General features: G+C 40.0%; 1 protein-coding gene across 1 annotated transcript in view; it reads left to right on the top strand.

Moving 5' to 3' along the window:
* Positions 1-25,526, top strand: part of TTLL11 (tubulin tyrosine ligase like 11) — a 48,024-nt gene extending 22,498 nt beyond the window's left edge. The window contains exons 7-9 of the mRNA XM_086475555.1: positions 18,248-18,505; positions 20,930-21,036; positions 24,643-25,526. Coding sequence (XP_086331681.1) covers positions 18,248-18,505; positions 20,930-21,036; positions 24,643-24,932 — 655 coding nt within the window. The 3' untranslated portion in view covers positions 24,933-25,526. The remainder of the gene's footprint in view (positions 1-18,247; positions 18,506-20,929; positions 21,037-24,642) is intronic.
* The last annotated feature ends 615 nt before the right edge of the window (positions 25,527-26,141 follow it).

The following is a 26,141-nucleotide window of genomic DNA, read 5'->3' as shown; positions in this document are numbered from 1 at the left end:
AGATCAGCAGGCAAACATTGGCTAATGTCATTCTGTTCAGAGAGCACCCTGTAAATATTAATGTGTGTCAGCTTGACTTTTTATCTCTAAGTGTTAGGTAGTTAGGGCGAAATTCTAATCAAGGCTTTGTAGAACTCACTACACAAAAGATCTTGCTCTTTTCTTGCACAAAACAACATGCTTCATTTTTTCTGTTGTGTGGATGACACACCTTTCTCACTTTAAATGATTTCTTTCTCTGATATAGGACAACATTAATAGTTTCTGGGAGGAGAATATGTGATCTGTATTAAATGAGTGTCCAGAAATTATTCATGTTTCCTACTTATGTACTTCCTGCATAAATGTAACTTACATTAAAGTGGCAGCTTCTTAGGGGATGAGTGCTGCCGTGCTAGTGACTGATGGGTCCAGCCTTGTCTACTCAGCTGCAAAGGGAATGTGGGTCTTTACTTACAGGCCTTTCAGTAATGTTTCTCTTCTGTATGTTTCAAAGATGTTTTCCAAATCCTAATGCTATTCTGGATTTGATATTGAGGAGCAATTTTGTACCTCGTCAAAGAAGGAAAAAAGAAGTCGGAATTCACCTGTGCATTCCATTTATTTTCCAGATTTTTTAAAATTCAGTTTCATAACCTCCCTGATGTTTGCGTCATATTTAATGGAAATATGAAAATACACTGTGCAAAGATGTCTTGAGAGTATGATTATCCTAGATTTTGATGATAAAGTCATTCTTGCCATTGATTACTGTGTTTATCTCACTGTACATGTTCTAAGGTTATGATTGTGTGACGGGTGGTTTAAGAGGGTCAGAAACTCAGCGCATAAACATACAGAGAGCCTGGATGGGAGAAAACTGGTGTTGCAGCTATCGCTGATCAGAAAACAGTGACTGTTCTTCAGTCTTCTTATAATGTATCTTAGTTTCCGCTTCTGTGAGCCACTGTATTGTGTTCTGCAGGGATTCATTACTCAGGGCTGCCTGTGCCTTGTGGATTATATGGGAGGAGCATAGTGCTTATAAATATAAGCACGTAACACACCTAGCTATGGTGGTATCAGGGTGGTGTTTTCCATTTGCTAATTGACTTTGAGCTGACTGCTAGAGCTTTAGGTTGGTTCCTCTATCCCTTTGCTATCGCTTGGAAGTCTGGTCAGGTTTTCAGTTATTCAAATGCTCCTCAAGCACCACCTCTTCATTCCAAGCCTTATTTCTGTCCGAGAGTGTATAAACTCGTATGTGTGGCTTTCTTGAGATTGATCTTTCTACTCTGGTTCGTTTTGCAGGCTGACACAATTTTTTTCTCCATCAGTCAAGATGACCCAGCATTCATATTCAGGATCGTTCCGTCAAAGCCCTTTGAAAGCACATTGAATTAGACCCTTTCTCTTTCCTAGAGGGCTTTTTGGTTTATTCCTCCATCAGGCAGTCTGCCAACTTCGGTATCAATTCTTGTCTGTTACATTAGCCGATGCGGCTTTTGATGAGTTAGACATGTGAGGGAGACTTTTAAATGTGATATTTGTCAATGTTACTTCAGTTCAGATTAGTGAAACGTTAACTTTGTTTTTCTGTAGTTGGAGAGTATTTATTTCTACTGCTATTTCTCATCCTGCTCAAGAACTAGCCTCCACTATTCTGTTCAGTTTTGTGAAGCAAATATTTCAGGTGCCTTGGTCTCTGCCCTCTGTTCTCGCTTTTCCAATTACTTATCTGCTTCATCCTTAAGAGCTTTTAACCTTTCTTCTATTGATTAGGACAGGCCCTGTTGGAAATTTTCCAAACTACAACGTGAGACGTCCCTCCACAAAGGGAAGGGAAGGATCTGGTAGTGCTTGACTCACAGAATAGTTCTACATTGATTTTAACAGCCACATAGAAGAAAGCACCGCAAGAGAGTTTACTACAACAGCAGAAAATACAATACTGGGTGCAGAGCAGTGGCAAATAACTTGAATGTGCTGTGGCAGCAGTCCGAACGTAGAAAAGAAAATAGAACCTGCTGATAGAAAGAAGGTCAGATCTTTTAGTTTATAACTGGCTCTATTTCACACATAATCTGAAATGTTTTAATTCACTAAAAATGCATAAATACATGAGCAATAATAACGTTTCTTCAAAAATAGCTAAAACTGTATTCCTAGCATAGATACAGTAGGAATTCAGTAATTCACTTCGATGTTTTTCTCTGTCAAACCATTACAGGAAAAGTTGGTTTTGTGAAAATAATTCTGGACTAGAACATAAAAGATGCAATTTCTGTTCCTGGTTCAGCCAGTTTACTCAGTGACCTTTAGACAAAACATTTTCCTTCTGCTACCATTTCCATTCTATGAGAAGGGGATGATGCCTGGCTTCTCCCATGCATTGCCAGTCTTTTTAAATTAATGGTGTTCAGGGTATGGCCTGTTATTATGTGTAGTAGTGTGTGAGGTCAGTTTATGTATTGTTGTGTTATAAAAATATTACAGAAAACAGTACAGCTTTTTTTCTTTGGAAGACTACAGCAACTACATGTTTCAGTAAATATCCCTGGTGGTTACTAAGGCTCGCAAAGCATTTTCACGTTTTGCCAACCTGATTGTCATTAGCGATCTCTTACTTTCTCCCATACAGAGTGCTTCGAGTCACTGCGTTTTCAATACAATATCATAACTTGGTGCATCGTGTGCTATTTGAATATTCAGGATATCAGGATTTTAAAAAAGGGTTTTTCTTGATGTCATTGTTTGGTGTTACTGTCATCTTTCTTCTCGTTTTTACAGTCCTTTGCTAATAAAATGCAAACTTATGGAATATCATTGGAATGCACACAAACACAGCACTAAATAATGCCATCCGTAACAACAGATTAATTTACGATTATTCCCATTTTAACCTTCACCACTGGAAAAAGTGCTGTTATTCATAGTCCAGTTTTGCAGGTTGGTCTGTGTGTGCTCATATATTGTATTCTAAGCCCTAATGTCTTGAAGGTAAAGACTGTATTTTAACTTCCACATAGAGAGTGAATTCACTCTTGAGTCTCTCGAAATGACCCCATATTGAGGGACAGCTGGAAGCGCTCAGAATGTACTAAGCAAGCTGATGACAGGCCCAGTTCGTTTAAAAATTTTAATGGACAAGAATTGATATGGATTGCAGAATTTTAAAAGGTTTCACTTTCAGCGCTGTGAAATTACTTGGTCCAAAACCGTAGCCTGCTTTTGCAGTGACGGGCGTGCTGCAGTGCCCCGAGCTCCGGTGTGAACTGCAGTCTGAGTTGTGTTACCAAGCTGCGAAGGGAGACTAGTTTGTCCAATTAGACTTCGATCACAATGTTTTGAGAGGCAGCTAATTTAATTGCACTTTTATTGACAGCTCCTTTCTTTTTGCTCTCTAAAATTTCTGGTGAGCCATAGAGGAAGGATTGGAAATAAACTGAGCAATGTGACCTGTCAAGAGCATTTTCATGAAACCTGAACTTTCCAAACATTCAAATACATCGCAATGTGCTATAGCAATTACTTTTTTAGATAGTCACACTGTGTTACATTTTAAGTTGATCATTAGGAATTCTTTTTGCTTTCTTTCTCTTATGATGGTTCTTAAATGAAAAGAAAACCTTTGTGATAAAATACAGAGAAAAGGAAGGTTTTATCAGAATATGTCACTTTCCTCTAGTCTTTGTAGTGCAGCCACAAAAGTTTCTGTAATCTTCAAGGCTTGCCCAAGAAGAAGGGAGGTCAGGAATAAAGTGGGATGGCTGCTTGGTCTCCTTCCAAAGGTCATAAAAATGAAAATGGAGGCAGTGGGTCTGAATACATCTTTGAATTCAGTTACTTGATTAGAAATTATAAATGAGTCTTAATGATAATAGAATCTGGCTTAAGGCAGGCTGTATTTTGCATCCCTCATAACCTGCAGTAAGGAGTGGGGCAAGAGGAGTCCTGTTGACTGCACTGAGCGGTACCAAACAGCCTGATAGCCAGGCTTTCAACGCTCGGCGGCTGTTCAAGGCTCGTTCCCTAACTGACAGCATAGATGTTGGCGCTCCTTTGGTGTGTGCTCCTGCTTTGACTGAATTCTAACACAGTAAGTTTCTTTTGTGTTGTGGTTTGTTGGGGTTTTTTAAACATAAATTCAGCAATACTTCAAAGCATCCCTGGGGGCTTTCTTGCATACAGATGTTTGCTGTATTGAGCCATTGCTGACGGCAAGCTTCGGCTGGAAACCAGTGAAAGATTAAGGATGGTCGGAAATTTGCTTTGGTTACGTTGGCTAGGATGTAAAACAAATAGCAATTTTGACCTTATTCATCAAGTACTTAAGTGCATACTTGAGTGTTTTGTTGAGTTAGCTCTCTGTACCTTTGAGAGAGTGAAATTACTGTAGTTGTTAAGGCCACTCACCTTTTACCTCAGAGGTAAACTGGCTTGCAAAAATAATATGGTAGAGAAGTCCTTGATCTTCTTAGATGTTATTTCCACCATTCAGGGCTTCTCATATGTAGCCTTCAAGGCTGGCATCTCTTCAGCCTGAAAAGGGTTCATGTTTTTGTGTTGAACAAGGGCTTAATTTCCAACTAATTTTCAGTACTTGGCTCAGGTTGTTTTGGGCTTCTCTGCCTCGGTGATCTAGGCATCCGTCCAGCTCAAAGTGCAATACATTTTGTTAGAGTGTTGATCTGGACTAACTCTTAAGTTGAAAAACTGTCGTGTAGGAGAAACTAAACAAATATATTTGTGTCTAGTGAATCCACTGAAGTACCAGGGCAGAGGAGAACGGGGCTTAGCGTGCTGTCTAACTGGAAAACAGGCTGCTCAGCAGCACTCTACATAAGGAAGTACCTGTCTGCTTGTGAATTGATTTAATTGAATCTAATTTGTTCCTCACATCGGGGAAAAAAATTAAGTTTATTCTGTCTTCTGTACTCATTCTACAAATGCCATCTCCTCTATTCCTCTGCTAGACTGCATTAGTCACAGCCTGTCTAGAGCAAAGAGGAGAAGGAAAATGAGCAATTGTTTCCTTTGTTAAGGAAACTGCTTAATTTTTTAAAGTACATTTTTAAGAGGTAGTACTACATCTTCTTTCTTTGGGTTTGCTATAATTTCCTCTTTAGCTTTCAGTACAAGAAAGCTGTTGTGTTTTGGAGTTAAAACCAATTTTTTTTTCTTGCTGTCTTAAAGTATGGGGTAGAGGCAGCACCTGTGTGCGTTGTTGGCCCAAGTGGGTTCACTGAATTTGCACGTTCGTACAGGGAAGGTGATTAGTTGTTAGGCTTGAGTGCAAATTGGTTTTTTCCTGACACTTCAATATGCTAATCATTTCAGCTGAATTTCTGCTATCAGCAAAATAATCTTCACCTCTACTTACCCTGTAGCTTGCTAACGTTATCTAGTTTTGAGTGGTATCTTGACTTACTGCAGGAATAGTGTTTCAGCAGCATAATTTCCATTATTAACCTGCAGTTAAATACTTCTTGAATGAAATTTGATTTTCAGAATGTTAGCTTAATTGTCTTGTCTAAAATTATGGATATATGTTTATTTAATTTGACATTTTTCCCTTTTATGTTCTTGAATGTATGTTTGTGCTGCACAGAATCAACTCTGCTTTTAAATTAATTTTTCCAGTTGCTCTGTAATGTAAATGCCAGTAACTTCTATTTTTCTGTAATCTTCCTGATACTAAATTACTTCCGATCAGAAGAGTTTTCATAAAATATGTGTACAACTATTTACTATAAAGATAAACTCAGTGTATATACGTCTGTATATACAGCATGCCTATGTGGATCTTTGTATAAGGTATAAAAATGTCTTATTTCATAGCTGTCTCCTGGCCATCTTTACGATCTGTATGTTATATGTACCTAAAACTACGACCAGCTGTGGTTTTGGTTGTGTGAAATCTGAGAGGTGAGCCTTGAATGCTTTGTCTGGGCTTCCAGTTACATCTTTGTGAATTCTTCAGGTGACTGCTGAGTTGCAGTATGTTCTCTCAGGAATGGCACAGCCCACGAACAAATTGATTTAAAAAAAACAAGATTTTGTGCAACTTGGATGATGTTATAACCAATCGATCAGCCAAGGGCACAGTAAGGTACATCACCTTACAAACAAAAGAAACAAATCGTTTCTGTGGAGTCGGGCTCCTGGGCCACGTAAGTGTTTTATTAAGGTAACAGTAAATTGGAATAAATGAATGCACAGGCATGGATTATATCCCTGCATTCCAGTGGAAAGTTCTTACGTGCATGTGCCTTCTAAGAATTATTTATTTGCAAAGTATTTAGATGTCGCGGTTAAGAGCGGGAGAGCTCACAGGAAATAGTTGTCAATCTTGGTGCAGCTGTGAACTGTAGAGAAATGTAGGGATCTGATTACCCCATGTCGTTACGAGAAATAGCATTTATATATGTATTTATGTATATTCATTTGATGCAAACCGTTAATTGACTGTTCTGTAACAGGAAAGCCCAAGTTTGGTACTGTTAGTTTGACAAAATACACTCCATCCGTTTTTTATGATGGTCTGAAGTAACTGATAGTCCTTTCCATTGAGTGCAAAGCACGTCTCGGATGGCAGGTTTCACTGACTTGGATGCATGGTTTGGGGCGAGCCCTGAAAAAAGGCAGCTCAATTCTAACATTAATTAGTGTTTTAGTGGAAGCATTCTTTTTCTGCATGATTTTTAGATATTTCTAAATATTAAAAATGAGACAATACTGTTTGAGTGAGGTTATCATATTCTTTTCAGTCTGAAGAGTTTCTTTGTTTTGAAAAAGCCCTTTTGCCTTTAAAAGGTTTTGAGTAAGATACTTGGAGGGAGATAGAAAGGATCCTGGTTTTCATTGCAAATTCAATTTTGCTGGGTTTTTTTGCGTGCAGTTATTAATTTTTTCAACTGAAGTTGCTGAGATCTTAATTATTTTTCATCCTTTAAAATAAAATAAAGAATCACTAGGTTTTTCTTTACCCAAATAACCTCTGAAGTGAGACATCAAAATGCGTTGTAGGGTCTTTTTCCTTCCCAAGAAAATACCAAAACCAAAGGGATTGGAGACTTGGTAATTTCTGAACAAGTACGCCCAGTAAAATAAAAGTTGTGTGACAGTCCTTGGAGAAGAACCAGGAGGAGGGAGACGCAAAATGAACCTGAGGGCCTGCAGAAGCAGAAGATAGGGAGAGATGAATAAGACGGAGATTTCCTGAGATAGAACGTGATGGAATAGGGAAAGGTAAGAATTTCCTGTTAACTAGACTTTTACACAGGGACACTTAACTGGAAATTGTGCCTTAGATTAATGCAGTGGCTAGAAAGCGCCAGCGTTTCAATGCAGGTTCCCCGTTTGTGAAGGCAAACTTCGCTGTGCTTTCGTGGGACGTGTTGAAGCGCGTTCGCTGGTCCGTGCTTTGTGGGTTGCTGTGGTGCTCCATGGCGTGTGTGTTCACCGCTGTCGATGTGGAGCCTTGCTTGAAGGGAGCAACTCTGCGCTGCCTTTTCCTGGTCGTCAGGGCGGTCGTCTGTGCCGGGATGGACCCAGGCAGTGGCTGTGGAACAAGTATGTCGGAGAACAGAACCCTGAAATGGGACCAGCTTGTACTGCTAATGCTTTAGAAGTGCTCCACTACTTTACTAGAGGGAAAAATCTGTAATTTATACTAAGAATTTAATATAAAGATATATAAATAGTAAGATTTTTGAGGGTATTTTTCATGTAACAAGGGGGTTTTAGGCCTGAGGAAATCGTAGTGATGCGTGTCAGACATTCTTACAAGACACTTGCTCCGGTATAGGAGTTTAAATATTACAGCACTCAACGTGCTCCCAGCGTTACTGGTTACCGTGTAAAGGCTGGTTGTTCCTGGGAGACTTATTTGGGCCCCTGTGGGCACTATCTTACCCTTTTCAGAAACAGTTTTAAACGAAGCACTTAAACCTGCAGTTTCAGTTTTTTGTTTTTCTTTTGCTGCTTGACTTCTGTTCACCTTCTAGGTCGTCCTCCCTCCATTCTGTCTTGCTCTGAGCTTCCGCAGATTTTTCCAGTGTGTGGTGGTATTGACGGGCTGCTTTGTCACAACTCTCATAGCTGCTCCCCTCCCATCGCTTTAAAACAGCGTGGATATATGTGACAGCTGGAAATACCAGGGGTTTTGTTTGTTTCCAGGTATACTGATTTGTTGGGACAAAGCTGAAAATTATATCTTTTCCTGGCAAGACGTTTACTTTTCAAGACTTTTTTTTTTTTAATTCTGTTGGAACTATAAGGTGAATGCAAGCATTTATTTTGCTAGCATTTGGTCTTAAATAGACATGGAATGAGAAGGGAAGGGAAAATGGAGATTATTTCTCTTTTTTTTTGCAGGAGCTTTGTTATTCTCATTGGCTTCAGGCCATCAGGAAGTTGTGTGTTCTCAGATACTGCACGTAATTAGTATGAATATCATGACCATATCGGAGAACAGTTTGCTTATTCCCCTGTTTATACTCACATAATAATGGTGAGGGAGTGCAAAGCAGGTTTTTAAGGGACAGCAAAATTGAGTGCTCGGGATTTTGGCTTGACTTAAGCACAGGCATTGAGCAGAAAAATAACATTTTCCCTCTTACAGATATCCTTCAGGTGTCAGTTCTGCAAGATCCTGGTTTTATTACATCAATCACAAGCAGCTTAAGGCTTCCAAAAACATAGTCACAGACAGATGTTGAGCCTGTCTGGGGATTAGAAATATCCTCTTCCATTAAGTATAAATTAACTTAATCACCAGGTATGAAAGATAAGCAGCATAAACATCATTCCCTGAAGCTTTCATTAAAATTAAAATTCTATTTAAAACTAGGCTCGTACTTTCTATGACTTGATCCCCCTTCAAAGAGATTATATCTGCTGTAAATTTTTACAGTGACAGTGTGACAGAAATTAATGTATTGGGGGCAGTGATGTTCTCTATAATTTAACTTCTGCTGCTAGTCATCTTTTAGCAGGAGAGATGATTGGCTTATTTTTAAGTAATAATTGGTCTCTAGTCTCTGAAAAAAAATTAGAAAGCAATAAAACTGCCTAGCACCCAGTTGCCACAGAAGGAAAGCATAAAGCCACATGACTTAACAGCAGTGTAATCATCAGTAGTGTTATTTTGTGTATGTAGAATTCACCTGCTTTAATAGGAGGATTACTGCTGATAACGTGCAATTGCACTGCTGCTTTCTACTCCATTGGATGACAGGGTAAAGCTCCTTTTCTACCCTAGCATAATCATGACTGCTTTCCAAGAATAATTTCTGCGTGGGAAGAAACACCATGGGGTTTAGGGTTTTTTCTGTTCTACGGTAAGACACTCGGTGGTCTAATTTAATGTTGGTTTCAATATACTATCAGGCTTCACCACTGGTTTGCCCTTGCAGTATCCTGTATTACTATTGTTAAGGCATGCTTTTCTAACGAAACAAAGGAAACTGTGTAGAAATAATGAGGCACATAAGTGCCTTAAAAGCAAATAGTGAACACAAATAAATCTATTAGGAATAATAAAAGCTACCTCCACAAAAAAATAAAGTATTGGGGACCATATTTAATGATCTTTGTTCTATAATGTTTTTTGCTACAGTGGAACAAAGTCTTTCAATGCAGGTTTTGCATTGCTTATCCATTATTTCATTATAGTAATGCCATATTTTCTGCAGCACTCAAATAGATGACAGGTAATAGCATAACCATTCACTGCTTCTGTTACATTAAAAGTAATAAATCTTTACCTAATGCAGAGTGATACTGCCATTATTCATAAAAGGAGAAAGTTGGAGGTAAAGAATCTTAATTAATAATTAGGAAATAACTATTTTTTTTCAGCACATTGCACCTGAGACTCCTCAAATGCCTTTCTTCACTTTAAGGATTTAAACTATGTATTAGGGAGTGCCATAGAAATAAAATCAGAGCTCGAGCGCAGCTGTGACATCCAGTTGGGTGTTTATCCCAGCTGCGCAGTATCTTCTTTGTACCTCTAAAGGATGTCTGTCCTCTCTGGTGCGCTGCTGTGCTGGTTCCTGTCACTGCCCAGTCGGGTGGGAGTGTACCGGCACTAGATTGAATCACAGCATCACTGGTGAACGTTTAGTGGTGGATATCAGGTTTGACAGGGACTGAGCTTCAGTTTAAAGTACAAGGGAATTAACACAGCCTGACTTCTGATTTGTGTAACAGGCTTGTTAAAAACCTAAATACTTCTTTTCATACATGTTTCTTTTTAAACCACCCTAAAATTAAGCCCTTTCTGATCTGGCAGATACTAAGATCACAAGCACCTAAATTGTCTAGGAGAGTAATTTTTTCAAAGGATAGTGGAACAAATCCTCACTTATTAATCAGGGCAGATAAGATCCATTCCAAACTATGGATAATGCTTCAAATAACTGAGTGACTCGACTTTTGGGCCTCTTGGGTTTCTCTGGCTGGGTCGTCTTCTGACATCCTTCCACGGCTGCGTTGTCAAGGGAAGGATGTAAATCTCTTGTTCCCTGTGCTCTGGTATTTTGTGGATGGCTGCAACAGTGTCAGCTGTTGTCCATGTTGTGGTTGGTTGGTTGGTTTGGTTTTGTTTTTAAATGGAATTGGAAAGCTTATGTCTATCATGGAATATTGGAAGCCGTTATTTCTGTAGCATTCTCCATATGAAAGTAGACAATAGTATCTTGAATGGTATCATCTAGGAGTGAACAGAAACGGCCATATTTGTGTAGGCTAAAAGTGGAAAGTTGAGCACAGCGCGCCTCTGCATCCCCTTCTCTTTCAGAAATTCCTGTGATTGATGCATGACTTGGACAGGAGAGGCTCTGTACAACTTTGAAAGGGAAGTGTTAATCCTTGAATAATCCGTGTTGGTAACTGCAGTAAGTGTATCATTGCTTGTGTGGGTATTGAACATCTTTCCTGGTACAAACTGCATGTCTTCGGATACCAAACGTGTAGGACAGGACATTAGCTTGTCTTAGGTTTTGAGTTTGAAGTGGAGGCTCTAGTCTTCTCTGCCTGTGGTATGAAAATGTCAGTAATATTCCCGTCTGTTGCTCTGTGTCCTTGGTGAGGAGCAAGTCAGGATCCACACTAAGTTTCTACATCTTGGAAATGCTCATTAACAACTTTTAGAGAGAGACTTTCAGTCTCTTCTGTTTTGTTCCAAAAGCCATTTAATCTTTGATGAGAAGTGTTTATTTTTATAATAAATCCACCCAATCTGAAGAGGCAGCAAACCATCCTTCTGAGAAAGGGGACTGATGTCTGTGGAGCTTAGAGTATGATATGTGGTAAACAAATAACAGTCATGGGACAGAAAATGGAAAGCTTGCAACTAGCAGATGTTGTGCGTGAGAGCTGCTGGGATTGTTGGTGACAGGCTGCAGGGGCTTCCATTTAACTTCTTCGAGAATCTGATAAATTATTTTGTTTTCGTTAAGCAAATGGCAAGGCTGTGGAGTACATTTTTAATTTAACCTTGGATTCACCTAAAATGTGTTTGCCAGCTCTCAGAAACAAACAGCGTGCTCCCCTTTTCACCCTTCCAGAGTGACTGCAATGTTAGGCCTTGAAGGTGCAGGCAGAGTTAGACATGGTCATGCTCGCGATGAGGTTAAAATCGAAGTGAGGTGATTTAACTGCTTTATTTCTCTAATCAAGTTAGGGATTCTTTTTTCTTAGAGAGAGGTGGAAATTCTGATTGCTTTCAGCACGATCTGCTTCCAGGAGACAGGACAGCTGCTGCATTTTCAAAATGTGTTTTGTATGATGTGAAGTTCGTTGTCTGCCAACAACATGCTGATTATCAATCCTTATTTTTAATGGGATTGATTCTGCTCTTTGAAATATGGACTCTTTACTGTGGTTGCTTTGACTGCCTCAAAGCATTCTCAAAGTGTTGAATAAACTATACGTAAGAGCAAAATGTTTCTAACAGAACTTCAAAAATCTCTTGCTCTGTGGGGTTTAATATTCTTTTAATACTTTTATCTTTGTGCGATTTTATTATTCTTTTGAAAGGAGGAAGTGCTAGTGCTATTGACTTGGTTTACTTTGCCAGAGGGTGAAGAGGAGATGAATATTCAGTTTCTTCAATTGAAATTCACAAGTGGCCGGTACACAAAAAAAAGATGCTGATTATTCAGACAACATGTAGTCAAACTGTGAAACTTCTTGTTATCACATACGGTGAGTACAAGAAGTCTGTGTGTTAATAAAAGAAATGGGATTAGTTCATAAAAGAAAAATTCATGAATGGCTGGTAATGCAGAGACACTGCTCAGGCTTTGACTTACTGTTTGCTAACTGATTTCTTTCTGTGAATGAGCGTGCAAACGCATTTCATACGTACACACTCCAGTAACAAACACGTATCTGTTTCCTGGGAGGTCCATATACTGTGGTGATAAATGGGTGGATAGATAGATTTGTCATGCAAAATATTCTCTGCTTTTAACTATGTTAACATAGTCCTTGCTTGGAGAATAGAGGCTCAGCTGAGGGAATAATTATATAGCTTCAGAATCCAGAACATAATATTTTCTTTTATTATGTAAGCAGTTGTCAGCTGATACCAAAATTGCCTAATTTCTACTTCTAGCAATGCCCTAAATGTTACATATATCAAGTAAGCATTCTTAGAAATATTAATATTGCAATTCTTACCCAATTTTACCCTGAACTTGACAGCTAAATTTTATATACAAGTATACAAAATGCTGCAAATTTTGAAGCCTTTAATTAGTAGTTGCAAATTTGTTTGTCCCTTAGCAACTTGTATTTGCATAAAGATTAAGGCCAGTCAGAATGAAAGGGATAAAACATAGATGGAGGAAACATTAATAAATTAGTAATCATGTATAAAAGATCAGTAGTCTTAGATGTCATTTCCATAAGCTTTATTAAAATTGAAATTCTTTTTTAAAGATGCAGTCAGTATTTTCTCCATAGTTGATCATTTCTAAAAAGAGATCTGTCATGAGCTGCAGAATTAGAGAAATTAATGTATTGAGGTCAGACATTAGTATGTAAATTAAGCTTTGCTTTTATTCTGTATGGCAACAGAAGCATTACCTTATAGTTGACCTTTCATTCATTTAGCCTGACTCAGCTGTGTCAGTCAAAACAATTAATTCTAAGGAGCAGCTTTAAAGCGTGGGGCTCAGCTTTCTTCTCCTCCCCTTGCCTGCTGGAAATCCCACGAGAAAGGAGCTAATGGAGGGAACCTGTGCAACGTTCTCTTTCTGGAGATTTATTTCAGTGTTTTGGCGTTTCTGATCCTCACAACTCCACTGCAGCGCTTGTCCACAGGGTTTTCAGGGAGACCAGGGCCAAGCGTGGGAACCCTGTGTGTTGTACCCAGACTCCCAGGGTGAAGCCTGGAACAGCACAGTATATAAAACGTTCCCTGGAAGTCACTTTCTGGAGTAAGAAAGATCTGCGTGGTAAATATGGATAGGAGTTTTTAGTGACACTTTGAATCTGACAGGTAACATTGCAAAAATGTGTACTTCTGTGTTTTCCAGTTGACTAATGAGTTAGTGGTAGAAATGGGGGTGAAAATCCCCCTGACATTTTCATTGTTGCTGGACTTTGAGCTGTATTTCTGCTTTTTGTAGCTGTACTGCCAGTGCTTATACCAGTCTGTGACTGCACGACCCTTGGGGAGTTGTGTCATCCGGCTCACCCTTATGGTGTGGCGATGGCAGATGGCAGCGAAACACTGAAAAAAATAAATGTAATGGTGGATTGCAAGCGAGTGTAGGTTTATCTAGCACTAGGGCAAAAAGTACGTTGTGCACTGTTTCCTTGCAAAAACGTGCAGATCATAGTAAAATTCTGTTTTTATAGGCACCGAGTCTGGCTGTAATACACCTAACTAGGCAGCTCCTTAATTAGTTGGGTTGAGACTACACTGAGATTGGGTGCATACAAGTGTGTTGAATAGATCTACAGAAAATAAACTTTTATTGAAGTACTGTCTGTGGTAGCAGTGGAGAATTATACTCTGAATATAGTCAGTGTAAAAGCTTGCAGTTAAGGTGAGCGTATGTATCCAGTCAGTTTTACAGATATGGACAAGCTCTTGTGCAGGTTTGCTCTGGAAAGTCTTGGTTTTATTGAAAGCACAAAGTGTAACTCTCACTTTAATTCAAATTAGATGATCAAATTAATTAAGCTCTAGTGCATTAGAAAAGGAAACCTAAGAAAATTGGGGGGGAGGCATAAGAATGGAAACAAATCATTAAACTTTATAAAAGCGAAAACCTGTAAAAGCAAGCTAAGAAGCATATTCTCCTTTTTTACTTAATAGAAGTACAAGATTGGGCAATAAAGATTAGAATTAAGTTTCCTTGTTCTGATTTGTACTTTAGAAAAGTATATAAAATACTTAAGCTGAAAGGAATGAGACATGCAATAGCATACAAAAAAGCTGGTTTTATTTTAAAAATACTGTTCTAATATGAAACATGGTTTCAAGAGCTAAATGGGAAGCTGATTTTGAGTTTTTATCCATGATGTCAAAGGCAGCTGTAGGCTTTTCTCCATAGAAAGGAGGGGAAGAAGCAGATTCTAGGTGGTAATTTAGAGCCTCTGCTTTGTTATGTTCAATTATGTTGGTTTTTCCTTTGGCTGTAATACAGTGGGGGGTTTTTCTTGCGAACACAATTTTCTGTGACCCTAATACAAACAAAACGTGGTCCCGTTTAATAGTTTGACCGCATCCATTCCCCCTCAGTCAGGGAGATAATCCTCTGTGGCTCCCAGCAGTGATGCTCTATGGAGTATTTGTTTACCATCATGGTTTGGGTGTTCTCCTCATGACTATTTCACATTGCTTTTGAGGGTGGGGGTTGAAAAGTGACAGGCTGAAAAAAAAACCCTCTTTTAAACTACTGTACTTCCTCAGCAGTTGCAGGGACTGGTACTTCAGCAGGAAGAAGGTACGGATTTGTGAAGGAAGGGCAGGTTGCAGATGAAGAGCCCTTGTTCCACAAGTGAAGCCTCTGTCTGGGTGACGTAGAGCGGCAGGGCAGCACTGCGGGCTCCCTCCCGCGGCTGGGCTGCACAGGCACCAACGGGCGCTGGAGCTACAATTAATTTCTCTGAAGCTGATCCCTTTAACAGTCTTGTCAGCATTTTCTGTTAAAAAAAAAAAAAAAAAAAAAGAGAGAAATCCAGTGCAATGTCCTCAGCTCTGCTTGGGCCTTTTAAAGGAAAGCTTTTTATTTTTTTTAACTGGCAACATTAGTGATGAATGAATAGTGTACAATCCAAAACACTCTTGGATTTAGAATGCGAAAGGGTCATTAAAATGAGTTATGTTACAAACAACACAACCTTCTCTCCTCCTGAGTACAAGGTTTCCCGTTTTGTGAAGGTCTAGTTCAACTGGCTGAAGATTTGAATTTTTAAATTCATGATCAGACCTTTAAAGATGAAAAATAGAAGCCTGCATGCTTATTGTTGCTTGGCTGTACATACTTTTGCTCTTTTGGCAGCCAGATGGCAGTGAAAGCACCATCCAATCTTACGTGGGAAAGAACAAAACTAATAGTTTATTACTTTAAGCTTTATTTAACTAAAGACAAAACTAACATTATTTTTCCACTTTGCTATCTGCAGCAAAAAGGAACATTACACAAGCACTACTTAAGATTTTTATTTGTTTTTTTAAAAGACTTTTTAGAGTCTTTCATCTCAAAAAATGATCACATTCACAAATACTTTATATCGATGAATGTACGTGTGGATACAAAAGAAGTACCGTTATTTTAGAAGTTTGCAACCATAGTTGTCTCAGAAGAACAGAGGCTTTGTGAATCGCAGTGTGACAGTCCCATCCGAGCAGCGATGGCTTGGCAGCTCCGAGTTCCTAAACCCCAGAAGAGGCTGGACACGGCTGCTTTGCACAGAGAGCTGTTGCAACGTCTGCTGACGTTCAAAGTTCGTCCCCGTGAGCTTGGAGCTGGCATTTGGTGCAGGGAGAAGTTTCCAGCCTCGGCTCTGCATTAAGCAGTCACATTAATGTCTTTCAGGGAAATTTAGTAGAAAAGAGAGTCTACAAATCCCACGGGGCTATTTGTTATGGATGGCTGACTCCAGGATGGCTGCAAGAGGGCTGAGGAAAGCTCCTGCCTTTTGCAGTCGAGGTCGGAAGGTACAGATTTATTGTAGATTGGACTTAACTTTTACAGTGCCGTGGGTGAATAATAACTATGTTGATTGTTGTCCTCTGCTGGAACAGAACTTTCTGAAGAACACTACATTTGCTCAGGAACACAAAAGATCAATATAGTAAAAGTGCTAATTTTTTTTTTACCTAGTGTGAATTATACTTATTCTTGCTGATGGGTACTTAGAAAAATGACTGGAAAGAAAATGAAAGCCTGCATAGGCTTAGTGGGTGCCAAATAATTGCCATCAGCTATCAGACTTTCTGAACTTACGAGGATAGCAATCTTTAATTTTATCTAGATATGTCAAATGCAGAGAAAAAAGTAGAAATATGTCATGCTGAATAAACATGTAGCATCTATTTCGGAACATCATTATCTCGATCAGCTTTATTCAGGGAATTTGGCAACAGCAATGAAGATGAAATAACATATTTTGACACTATGCACAGAGGATTTGAAGAAAAAATAATGGGATTGCCCAGAAATTGTCTTCTGAGTACTGCTAGTATGCATTTCAGTAAACTGTATTGCTTCTGAATGTAGTGTTAGAATGTCTTCTTTGCAAATAGAGCTCACTGTGCTCTTTGTACCTTACTAATCAGGGAAGGTAAAAGCTTCTAATCATTACTGGAAAATAAGTTTAAATATCATTAGATTATTACAATCTCTAAGCATTTCCCCTGAAATATTCCATGAAACTCGTCTTTTCTTTCTACATACCTATGTTTGTTGCTGGTACACCAGCACGTAACTGCACGTTGGTGTTTTCTTTGGCTGTGTGGAAGAAGTTAGCCCGTTACCTGTCGTGAGGTTGTTACGACCTTTTGAAAGATATATGGATGTTCTACAGCATCACAATGAATCTGCAGTGAGAAAAACAATTTCTGTGTTATTGGGGGGGGGGGGGGGGGGGGGAAGGTTGAAATGTTTTTAATGTTTAAAAACGTGGATTAAAAAAAAAAAACCAACCTGCCATTTTAGAAAAAAACTTACTCAGTTGGGCCCAGTTTGTTGAGAACCTGTTGTTACCTCAGCTTTATTAAGTGATCTAAGGAGCATTACTGGTTAGGACAAGGAAAAGTAAGAAGGAAAGGAAAAAGAAAAACCACCTTAAAAAATTTAAAAAATGAGATGAGGCTTTCTGTTATTAAACTAAAATGTTTTTATCCATGAGTGCACTATAAATATTTTCAAGCATTGTAAAGGGAATCGTGCAGGCATACCTTGATCAAGATTTTCAGAAGTAAGTACCTGTTGGCAGTGTTTCAGTTTTGGAATGTTTTTATATGAAATAAATTTAAGGGAATATGATTTTCAGGAAATGCTGAAGAGTCATATGGAAAATGTCTTAAATGGTCATCATCTTGAGGTTCTAAAATCACTTGTCTTTTCAGAAAAATACTAATTTTTGTAATTTTGTATCTGGGTTGATAGCCATGCCCCTGAATTTCTGGACACTGGTAACGTTTTCCATCTGTTTCTGCAGCCTGGGCAGTGCCCAGGAGGTACACAGCTGGAGCTGGTGGCAGTTTAATACCCGCACAGCAAATCGCTGACCTGTGCCTAGGACACAGCAGCCACAGGTCCCTATGACAAGGACCGCGCGGGGTCAGGGCGACCATGCGGTGTTGCCATGACCCAGCACCCACTCTTACCTTCTTGGGGTGGTAAATCCAAGATTTTGATAAAGGAGAGGTTTAGTATAAAACAAAAACTTTAAAACTTCCAGAAAAATGTTATGATTGTGCCCAGCTCCCAGTCGTTTCAAGGGGCGTTATGGGTTAATGGTAGCTCTCACCATTAACCTGGCAATGGTGCAGCATCTCTGTCAGTTGTATTTGTAGGTGGTGTTTTTGGCATCAGAGAATGGTCTGCTTGTTATCCTTTTAAATAATCCCTTATTTTTCTGCCTTCAGGAACCTTAGTGTTTGTTCTGGATTTTTCTTTATTGTAGAGATCTCAAAGTCATGTTTTATAATTAAAAGAAACCCAGAAGGACAGCACATTGAATCTCATAAAATAATTGTATCTTATGTTAACCTTATTCTTATGTGCTACAGGTGTCAGACTTTGGAGCATGTGTCAGAAGCAAACGAAGAGCTGTTGGACGCAGGAGCGGCGGACAGGCCGGAGTACGATGCCCCCCGAAGCCCAGAGGCTGGCCTCCCCTCCCTTTGCCTCAAGCAGGTGTTTCCCAAGTACGCCAAGCAGTTTAACTATCTGCGACTTGTGGACAGAGTGGCTGCGCTCTTCATCCGTTTTCTGGGTGTAAAAGGGACAACAAAGTTGGGGCCAACAGGTTTCCGAACATTTATAAGGTGAGTAAGGTGAAGGTTTCTTTAGGGATGGCTGAAACCATAGTTGAGAACTTCAAAACTCCCAGTCCTGTGGGGTGGCACTGCTGTGCCTGTGCTTACCCTAAGTTCTGTGGCATGAAAGCAGGCCCCTAGCAGCGGCACGCTTTTACTTACAGGTTTAGTAATGCCTGCTAAAGGCAATTTTCCCCATAAGTTCCATTGAACCATTGCATATTTTTTTAATAAAATAGATATATTTTTACCATTCCAAGCTCCCAAAATACCTGACCTGTGAAACTATCTAGTAGGAACCTGGGTCTTTATTCTACAGATACTTTGGGAGATGCTATTTGCAATTTTAGTCAACGTGTCGTGTTCCTAGTAAATGGTAGGAATACCAGTGTGAGAAAGTGACAGCCAGAATTGGCTCGCTCCTCTGATTCTGCTGGCTGGGGGGGCACAGCCGCCTGCCCCAGGCCGCAGGAAAGGATTTCCGAATGCCAGTTGCTGATGCATGGTGCACTAAGGATTTGCATTGTGAAATTGCAACTTGCAATGGCAAGGAACTCAATTTATTTTTTCACATACTTTTTATTTGTGAGGGTTTTTTTCGTTGTTTTTTTATGGATATATCTGTTCTAGTCATGGTACAAATATATCATTTTCTGTCTTTCATTGACAATGACAAAAGAAATAAGCAGCAGCAGCAGATGTACTCTTAAAACACAGATCCTGTTTCTATGCAGATGCATTTAGCAATCAGGAATGAATATAAACAATTTGATTTATACAAATTACGATATATAGAAAATGACTGAAGGCATCTGCGCTATCCACAGACCAGTACAGGACTGTTTCCAGTTCGGTGTTTTCTGTTGTTTAGTCCAGCCTTAATTTGGCAAGTGTCAGAGGAACATAGAATAAACGCCAACGTTTTCTTTTAAGAATATTAAAATAATTTGCCATTTCTCAATGAAATAGCGTTTGCAGTTTCCTAATGCATGTTAAATTAAACTTTTTAATATTGGCAAATATTTTGTTTATTTTTTCCCAAAGTATCTATCCCAACTGTACGGCCCTTTTCTGAAATGCTGTCATTACTGCTCATTTCAGAAATAAGGTCATGTTTCTAAGGTGGGTGTTGTGTACCATTTTATTCTTAAGTTTGTGATACAAGTGTCACTGTGTGTGTGTGCGTGTTTGCGTGGGCAAGTGGTTGCAGAGACTATCCACTCAAATTTTAGCAGGTCAAAATCTGTCCCACTTCAATAATTTCTTTATTCTAAAAAATAACTAAAAGTGAAATAACCAAACATGGCTCTAGTCCTTGCTTGGATGATGCCTTTTGGGACTATCTAGGCCAGACCTTAACTCTCTGTTTTAAGGGAGCTCTACTTAGGCTACTAAAGATTAAGATTCTTTTAAATTATCTGGGTTTGGGGTGCTTTGGTGTTGGGTTTTTTTTTGTTTTCCCTGGCTAGGAATTTTGGCCAGCCCTTTGGCATGTGCACTAGTTCCAGCCAGGCTGCCAGACATCTGGAAATCTTGGACAGATAGCTAATTCTCATGTGCTGATGGACACCACGCTGCAGGCTCAGACCACACAAGCGTCAGATCTCCTACACGTGCTTATCACCAAATGCCCGAGATGCATCCAGAGATGCTGCTGTTTTCCGTGCAGCGTTCCATAACACACAGGGTAAATCTGTTCAGTGTTCAGGCACGAAGAAGTAATGCTGTGCCTGAAAGCTTTCCTCCAACCCTTTCCAAACGGGATCAGTCAGTAAATAAAAGAGTATTTCTCTGTGCAAACTCTGCCTCATGTAGATAGTCTGTGCAGATTCCTGTTGGGTTCCACAATGCACCAGTTAATTCCATTCTGTTACGGACTCAGAAAGTACAAGCCACAGCCTGGGAGAAAGCGGTGTGCAACGGTCAAGTCATGTTTTTAATTAAAATATTCAGGGTTGGTTTGGTGTTTTGGTTTTTTCCCCTGCTTTGTTGCAGAACCAAAATAAACCAGTTAATCTGTAACCCCACCTGCTGCCTTCTTGTGGCTAGAGCTTGGCCTGAGGTGGCACACGCAAACTGGATTTAGGTGCGTGCCCCTCGGTGGGCCACTCCTCCTGCCCAGAGCTGCTGCGGGCAGGGGTGCTGCCTGCGTGACCTGACCGGGCAGCAGGACTGGGTGCGTGTGAGGGATGTTCTGCACGGGGGAAAATTCAGGGCCCGCACCGTTTCAGACGCGTACGCTCAGTGAACACTGGTTGGTTTGCTGTCTGCTGTGGGGGTGGTGTTCGACTAAGCACGTTACGCTGGGTGTGTACGTGTGACGTGGGTCAGCTCTTCTCCCAGTGTTCTCTCAGTTGCCCTTGTAGAATTTTTCCTAACTTGGAAGTTTGGATGTGATCGGAATTTCTTCTTAATTTTGTCTGTTTTTAACAGAAACTGCAAATTGAGTAACAGCAATTTTTCAATGGCTTCTGTAGATATCTTGTATATTGATATCACAAGAAGGTGGAACAGCATGGGAGTCGACCACAAAGAATCAGGTAACACCATTTTGTACCTGAAGACGGTGGAAGCTGGGGGCGGGGGGGGCAGGGGTGTGTGTGTTTGCAATTTTGATACCTCAAGCACGCTGAAATATTCAATTTTTAAAAAAAAAAGGGAACAAGGTGTATACAGCCGAGGCATGTACATGTACAACAAATTCTTCTGGTTAATTCTGCAGCAGTTTCCCTGTATCTACAGAATACATCACTCCTAGTTCTCAATTTTCTTATTGGAACAAGTCTTCTGCAAGCCTCTCTTTATGCTAGAAATTTTCCCTATGTAGGACTAGTTGCTGTTTGCAGAGAAGCATTTAAAACCATTTTCAGTGGAACCTTCAACTTAATTACAGTGTAAGAAGGTATGTCCATACTAGAGAAGCTTACATCGTCCAGCAAAACCCAACCAAACCAAAAGCTATGCAGGAGCTAGAAATAAATATGCTTAATTTATATTTTTTGATTTGCATTCCCCAAAAAGGTTCCTTTGGGGACAAACAAAAGTGTTACTTTTCCTTTCCCAGAGAGTCCCCCCCTGCCCAACAGTACACTCCCTTTCTTCATTTTCATTGTCTTTGTGATGGGTGAGGGAAGGACGACAGGTTTCTGCACAAACTTGCAGAGTGCTCAGCTATTAAACAGGCTCTCTTAAGTAGGAGGAGTCGCAGTGCTTTTTTGGTGCAAGCACCCATTGCTGTAAATTGTTTGTTCATACAGGAGCTGGGTCAAACAGCCAACCTAGCCTTCAGTAGTGAACTACCTCCCCATCTGCTTTGGCCACGTTTTCAGATCTGAGCCAGTAATCTATCAAATAGCAGACTTCAGGGATTATTTTCTTGTTATATTAATGGCCTAAATACACAATTTAATATGTAACTTAATTTCTAAAATGGCTATTACATTTCTATATGAAATTGAGTCCATAAATTTGGCAGCTTTTCCATAGCTTTTGTAAAATATAGAATAACTTTAGTTGCGCTGATATTCCCATCTCAACAAAAAACCCCAAATGGTCCTGGTGACATTTTTTGAGCCATTTATAGCAGGGAAACAGCGGCTGGAGTATTCTGGAAGGTTTTATGCCGCTGCTCCTTGTGGCCATCAAGGAGGATTGTTCAAGGTTCCATTTAAATCCATGTGGGATAAAGAAATCCACCTCGATGCTGCGGGTATAAACTAGCATGCTGGTCACAGAGCTGCGAGCTGGCATCTTCCCAGAAATTGGTTCGAAATATATTTCTATATAAGAAGCTGAACATGGACATCGATGTATGTAGTCCTGCATCTTTTTTTTTTCTTTTTTCATGCTAAACTATCAGAAGAATCAGAAGTCTCCAAGTTGAGACAGACTTGTATTTGTTATCCCACCCCAAAATACATCTGTAGTTCCCTCATATAAACATCAAGAATCAGTGAAACACATAATAATTTGTGAGAGTGTGGTCAGGTATGACAGCAGTAAAATTATTTGTATATAACCTTTTTTGAATATTTGAATGTGCTTCAGGAATGTTAATGATGGTTCTATTTGTTTGAAATAGATAAGTATTATTTTGTCTTGCTTGAACATAAGTATTCTATAATATCCTGTAGAGTCTGTGTGTATGAAGTCAGATAAGATAAGGTAAAAGGAGAATAAGTAAAACAGACTGTTTACAAGGCGGCTAGAAAGAGTAAATCCAGACCTAAGATTAGAAGAGAGAAAATGAAGGTAATAGTGCAGAGGAGGTAGTGTGGTTTATTATGCACCAACTCCCGTACTGCTTGGGGAAGGTTAGGATCACCTTGGTAAAATTTGAGTATTTGGATGTAGCATTTCAGTGTGGGTGTAAGTCATTTATGTGATTAGCTGATAGAATTTCATTAGGAAAAATAATAGAAATGCAAGTGAATCTTCAGACTTTCAGAATTTAAGAGATTTGTTGACAGTCTCAGCGAACCAGGTGTTTTCTAGGTGTTAAAACACAAAATACCCAACCATTTCTGTTGGCTTAATGTTTGGCCCACTTCCAGCTGTAACCAGTACAGTAACTATTGCTGCTCCTGTAAAACGGCGGCTTCTAACGTTTTTCTTTAAATGCTTCACATGAGTGTCCCTTATGGGGGAGAAAGTGTGTCTAGTGTGTGTGCCACCAAAGGTGCTTTCCCTGCCGGCAGCTCACCGTGACTGATAAAATAATTCACTGAGCTGGCAGCTGCTGCTTTCAGATAACTCAACAATTCCTTTGCAAGCTACTTTACAGCCAAGATTGTAAGCGACCCCAGCTGCAGCCCTCGTTGAGAGAAATTATACTTCAGAGTCTAATTGTAATATTTTGAAAAGGTGCCTTTCCTGCAGCATCAGTAAGCCAACATTAGGTTAAAAAACCCAAACCTTTCAATATCTCGTCCTAAAATAATAATCTTAAGTGTATGTTCAAACTGGGAGAGCCAGTTAAAGCACAAAGCAGCTGTAACTGTTCCCTGTTGCTGGCATTCTGCAAAACCAATTGTGGTCTGGCTTCTTAATTAAGAATTAAAGTAGGTATTACTTCAAGGTTTTAAATACCGTAATTAGTGTTAATATGCAGCCCCTCTTTCCGTTGGCTGTGGTAACGTGTTATTAGTAAGATGTGATCAAACAACACCTGAACAGTCTGTACTGCAGCATGCGGCTTCTGCAGGGGACTTTTGTTTGTGAGGGGGCAGAGCAGAGAGTTTTGTGACAGCAGAGACATTTTTTGGCACCTCACCACTTTCCCTTCGTACACGCTTCAACTGGTGGTCATTCGGTTGAAACAAAACTATTGTAGAGTTACCGGGTAGGGCTAAAAAAATGGCCTCTTCACCTTCAAAAGGAAGGTGAAGGACTTGTACCTGGTGAAGGACTCGTACCTAGTGCAGGCTTTGCAGAAGGAAAGCGACACTTCAAATAAACTCACTTCTGCGATAAGGTGGTACTTGGTAATGGGGTTATCTTGCTAGTGCTGCAGTCTGAAATGACATACTGTTTCAGTAGTTCTACATGTGAACTTTTGGTTTAGGTCCATCTCTAAAAATACAAGGTTTAAATGACCCGATTCGGGTGCCGATGTAAACTTGTTTTTCTCTCTGTTTTCCTTGAAGCTCAATACGTTAGTGTGTGTCTGATTTGGTTTCAGTTTAATATTTGAGGTAGCAGAAGTCAAGGCTCACGTTACATCAATTTAATTGTGCAATACCTTAAAATCAATTGTTGCTGTACCTGTTTGCCTCTGGATGCCGGGCTGCTGCTCAGGCTGATGTCTGCAAAACCAGAAATGGCCTCAGTGACACAGTGTCACCCGTCTGTAACCCAGTCTGGGCATGCCCTGTGCTGAGACACTAAAGGAGCTCGTGTGTGTCAGTAAATAATGCCTTGTGTTTCGGTCTTTAAAGGGAAGACAGTTTCTTTTCTTAGTGAGCATTCTGTGTGCCTGCTTTTCAGATTAAAAGGTGTTAACTGACACGATTGTCTGTGCCCACACCCAGCTCGTACACATTTGGCCTTGCTGCCAAAAGAGCCAAGAGATATTACTGTGCTTAAAGAATGTAGTTTGCTAGAGAACACTGTGCTATGAGTCTCCTATAAACCCCTTTTCCTTGCAGGAATGTGTTTGCAAGCCTTTGTCGAAGCTTTCTTCTGCCTGGCTCAGAAAAAATACAAGTCCCTCCCCCTTCACGAGCAAGTGGCATCGCTGATCGATTTTTGTGAGTATCACCTGGCTGCCCTGGATGAGAAGCGCCTGGTTTGTGGCCGCGGGATCGTGGAGCGCCGAAGTGCAGTCGTTCCTTGTCAGACAGAAGGACTTCACCTTACACCAGCTGCGCACACACCCCTCCTGAATCGCACGGCCCCAGCTAGTAAATTTGCAGATTATAGAAGTCATCGCTATTAACGGTGCTAATTCACCAGGACAGCACTGAGAATTAATCCCCAGGTACATACCTGTACTGCAGGAGGAGAGACAGGCTCTTGAATTCCTTCATCTGATAGGCACAATTATTTATTTCAGCTTTTTTTATTTACACTCTTCAAAAAGCCTGCTGCAAGCTCCGATTCTCAAATACTGATCCTGGCAATGGTTACTTGTTTACCTCTCTGTTGGACCTACAGAACACCTCACGTGACAAACTGTGCTTTCATCCCGAGCGTGTAGAAAACCACGTGTGAAGATCAGGACCAAAACACAGGGGGATGATAACCAGCATCATGGGATTGGTTGCACTGATTGAGAAGCACGCTCGTATCAAAGGAATTATGTTGCTTTATGTGCACTGGACGTATCATGGAAAGCGAGTAAAGAGCTGCAGTCTCAAATACCAGTTGTGGACTTTGGAAAACTGAAACCTGGAATTATGTTTGTGGTCAGACCTCAGGCTTTGACCCTCTTCTTTCGGTGGCTTGGACTGTACGTGTTGGAATCCATACAGATTCGGTCATTGTCTATGTACTTATTTTTAAAAGTCCGTTTTTAAACACTGAAATCATATTTTGGCTTCTACTTCTTTGTACGTGTCTTTGCCAGGACAAGTACTGTTAATTTTTTAAAGAAAAACTAAAGATGTTTATCCTTTTGCTTCCACAGAACAAGTAAGCTCACACTTACTCACAGAAAAAATTTACTTATTAAGTCAAATTTGGTGAATCAAGTGGTGGTTTTGTCCTCAGGTATGAAGAACTGCTTCTGCAAAAAGCTTTACAGTGTAAAGGCCTAGGAGTTCATCTAAATTCCGGTGGAAGCAATCCTGTCGCTGACTTTAGGCCAAACTAATTGTATTCTAGGTTTGCTTATTTTTTTGCCTTTTGTGTGTTTGTTACCCTATTTGGACCTGCAGGGAAATCTAAAGGAGATTTATTTTTTGTCTTTGCACATATTCTTCATTTTTTCCCTTAAATAACAGTATCACTCTGTACAATTTAGATCTGTATTACTTAACAGGATATTGTGTCAAGAATGCTGGGCTATACCGCTGGAGTTGTACAGAGCAGTCTTGTTTTTCAAGAAATGAACCATGACTTCCATAACCGCACTCTTCCTAGCGGGGGGCTAAGCAGAACGTGAGACTGGCTGAAAGGACTGGAATAACTTGGAACTTCAGGGCTG

The sequence above is a fragment of the Leptosomus discolor genome, chromosome 19 (genome assembly GCF_034619465.1).
Source record: "Leptosomus discolor isolate bLepDis1 chromosome 19, bLepDis1.hap2, whole genome shotgun sequence".
NCBI lineage: Eukaryota > Metazoa > Chordata > Aves > Leptosomiformes > Leptosomidae > Leptosomus > Leptosomus discolor.
Note: the sequence above shows the minus strand (reverse complement) of the source record. Positions and strands in the feature narration are given on the sequence as shown.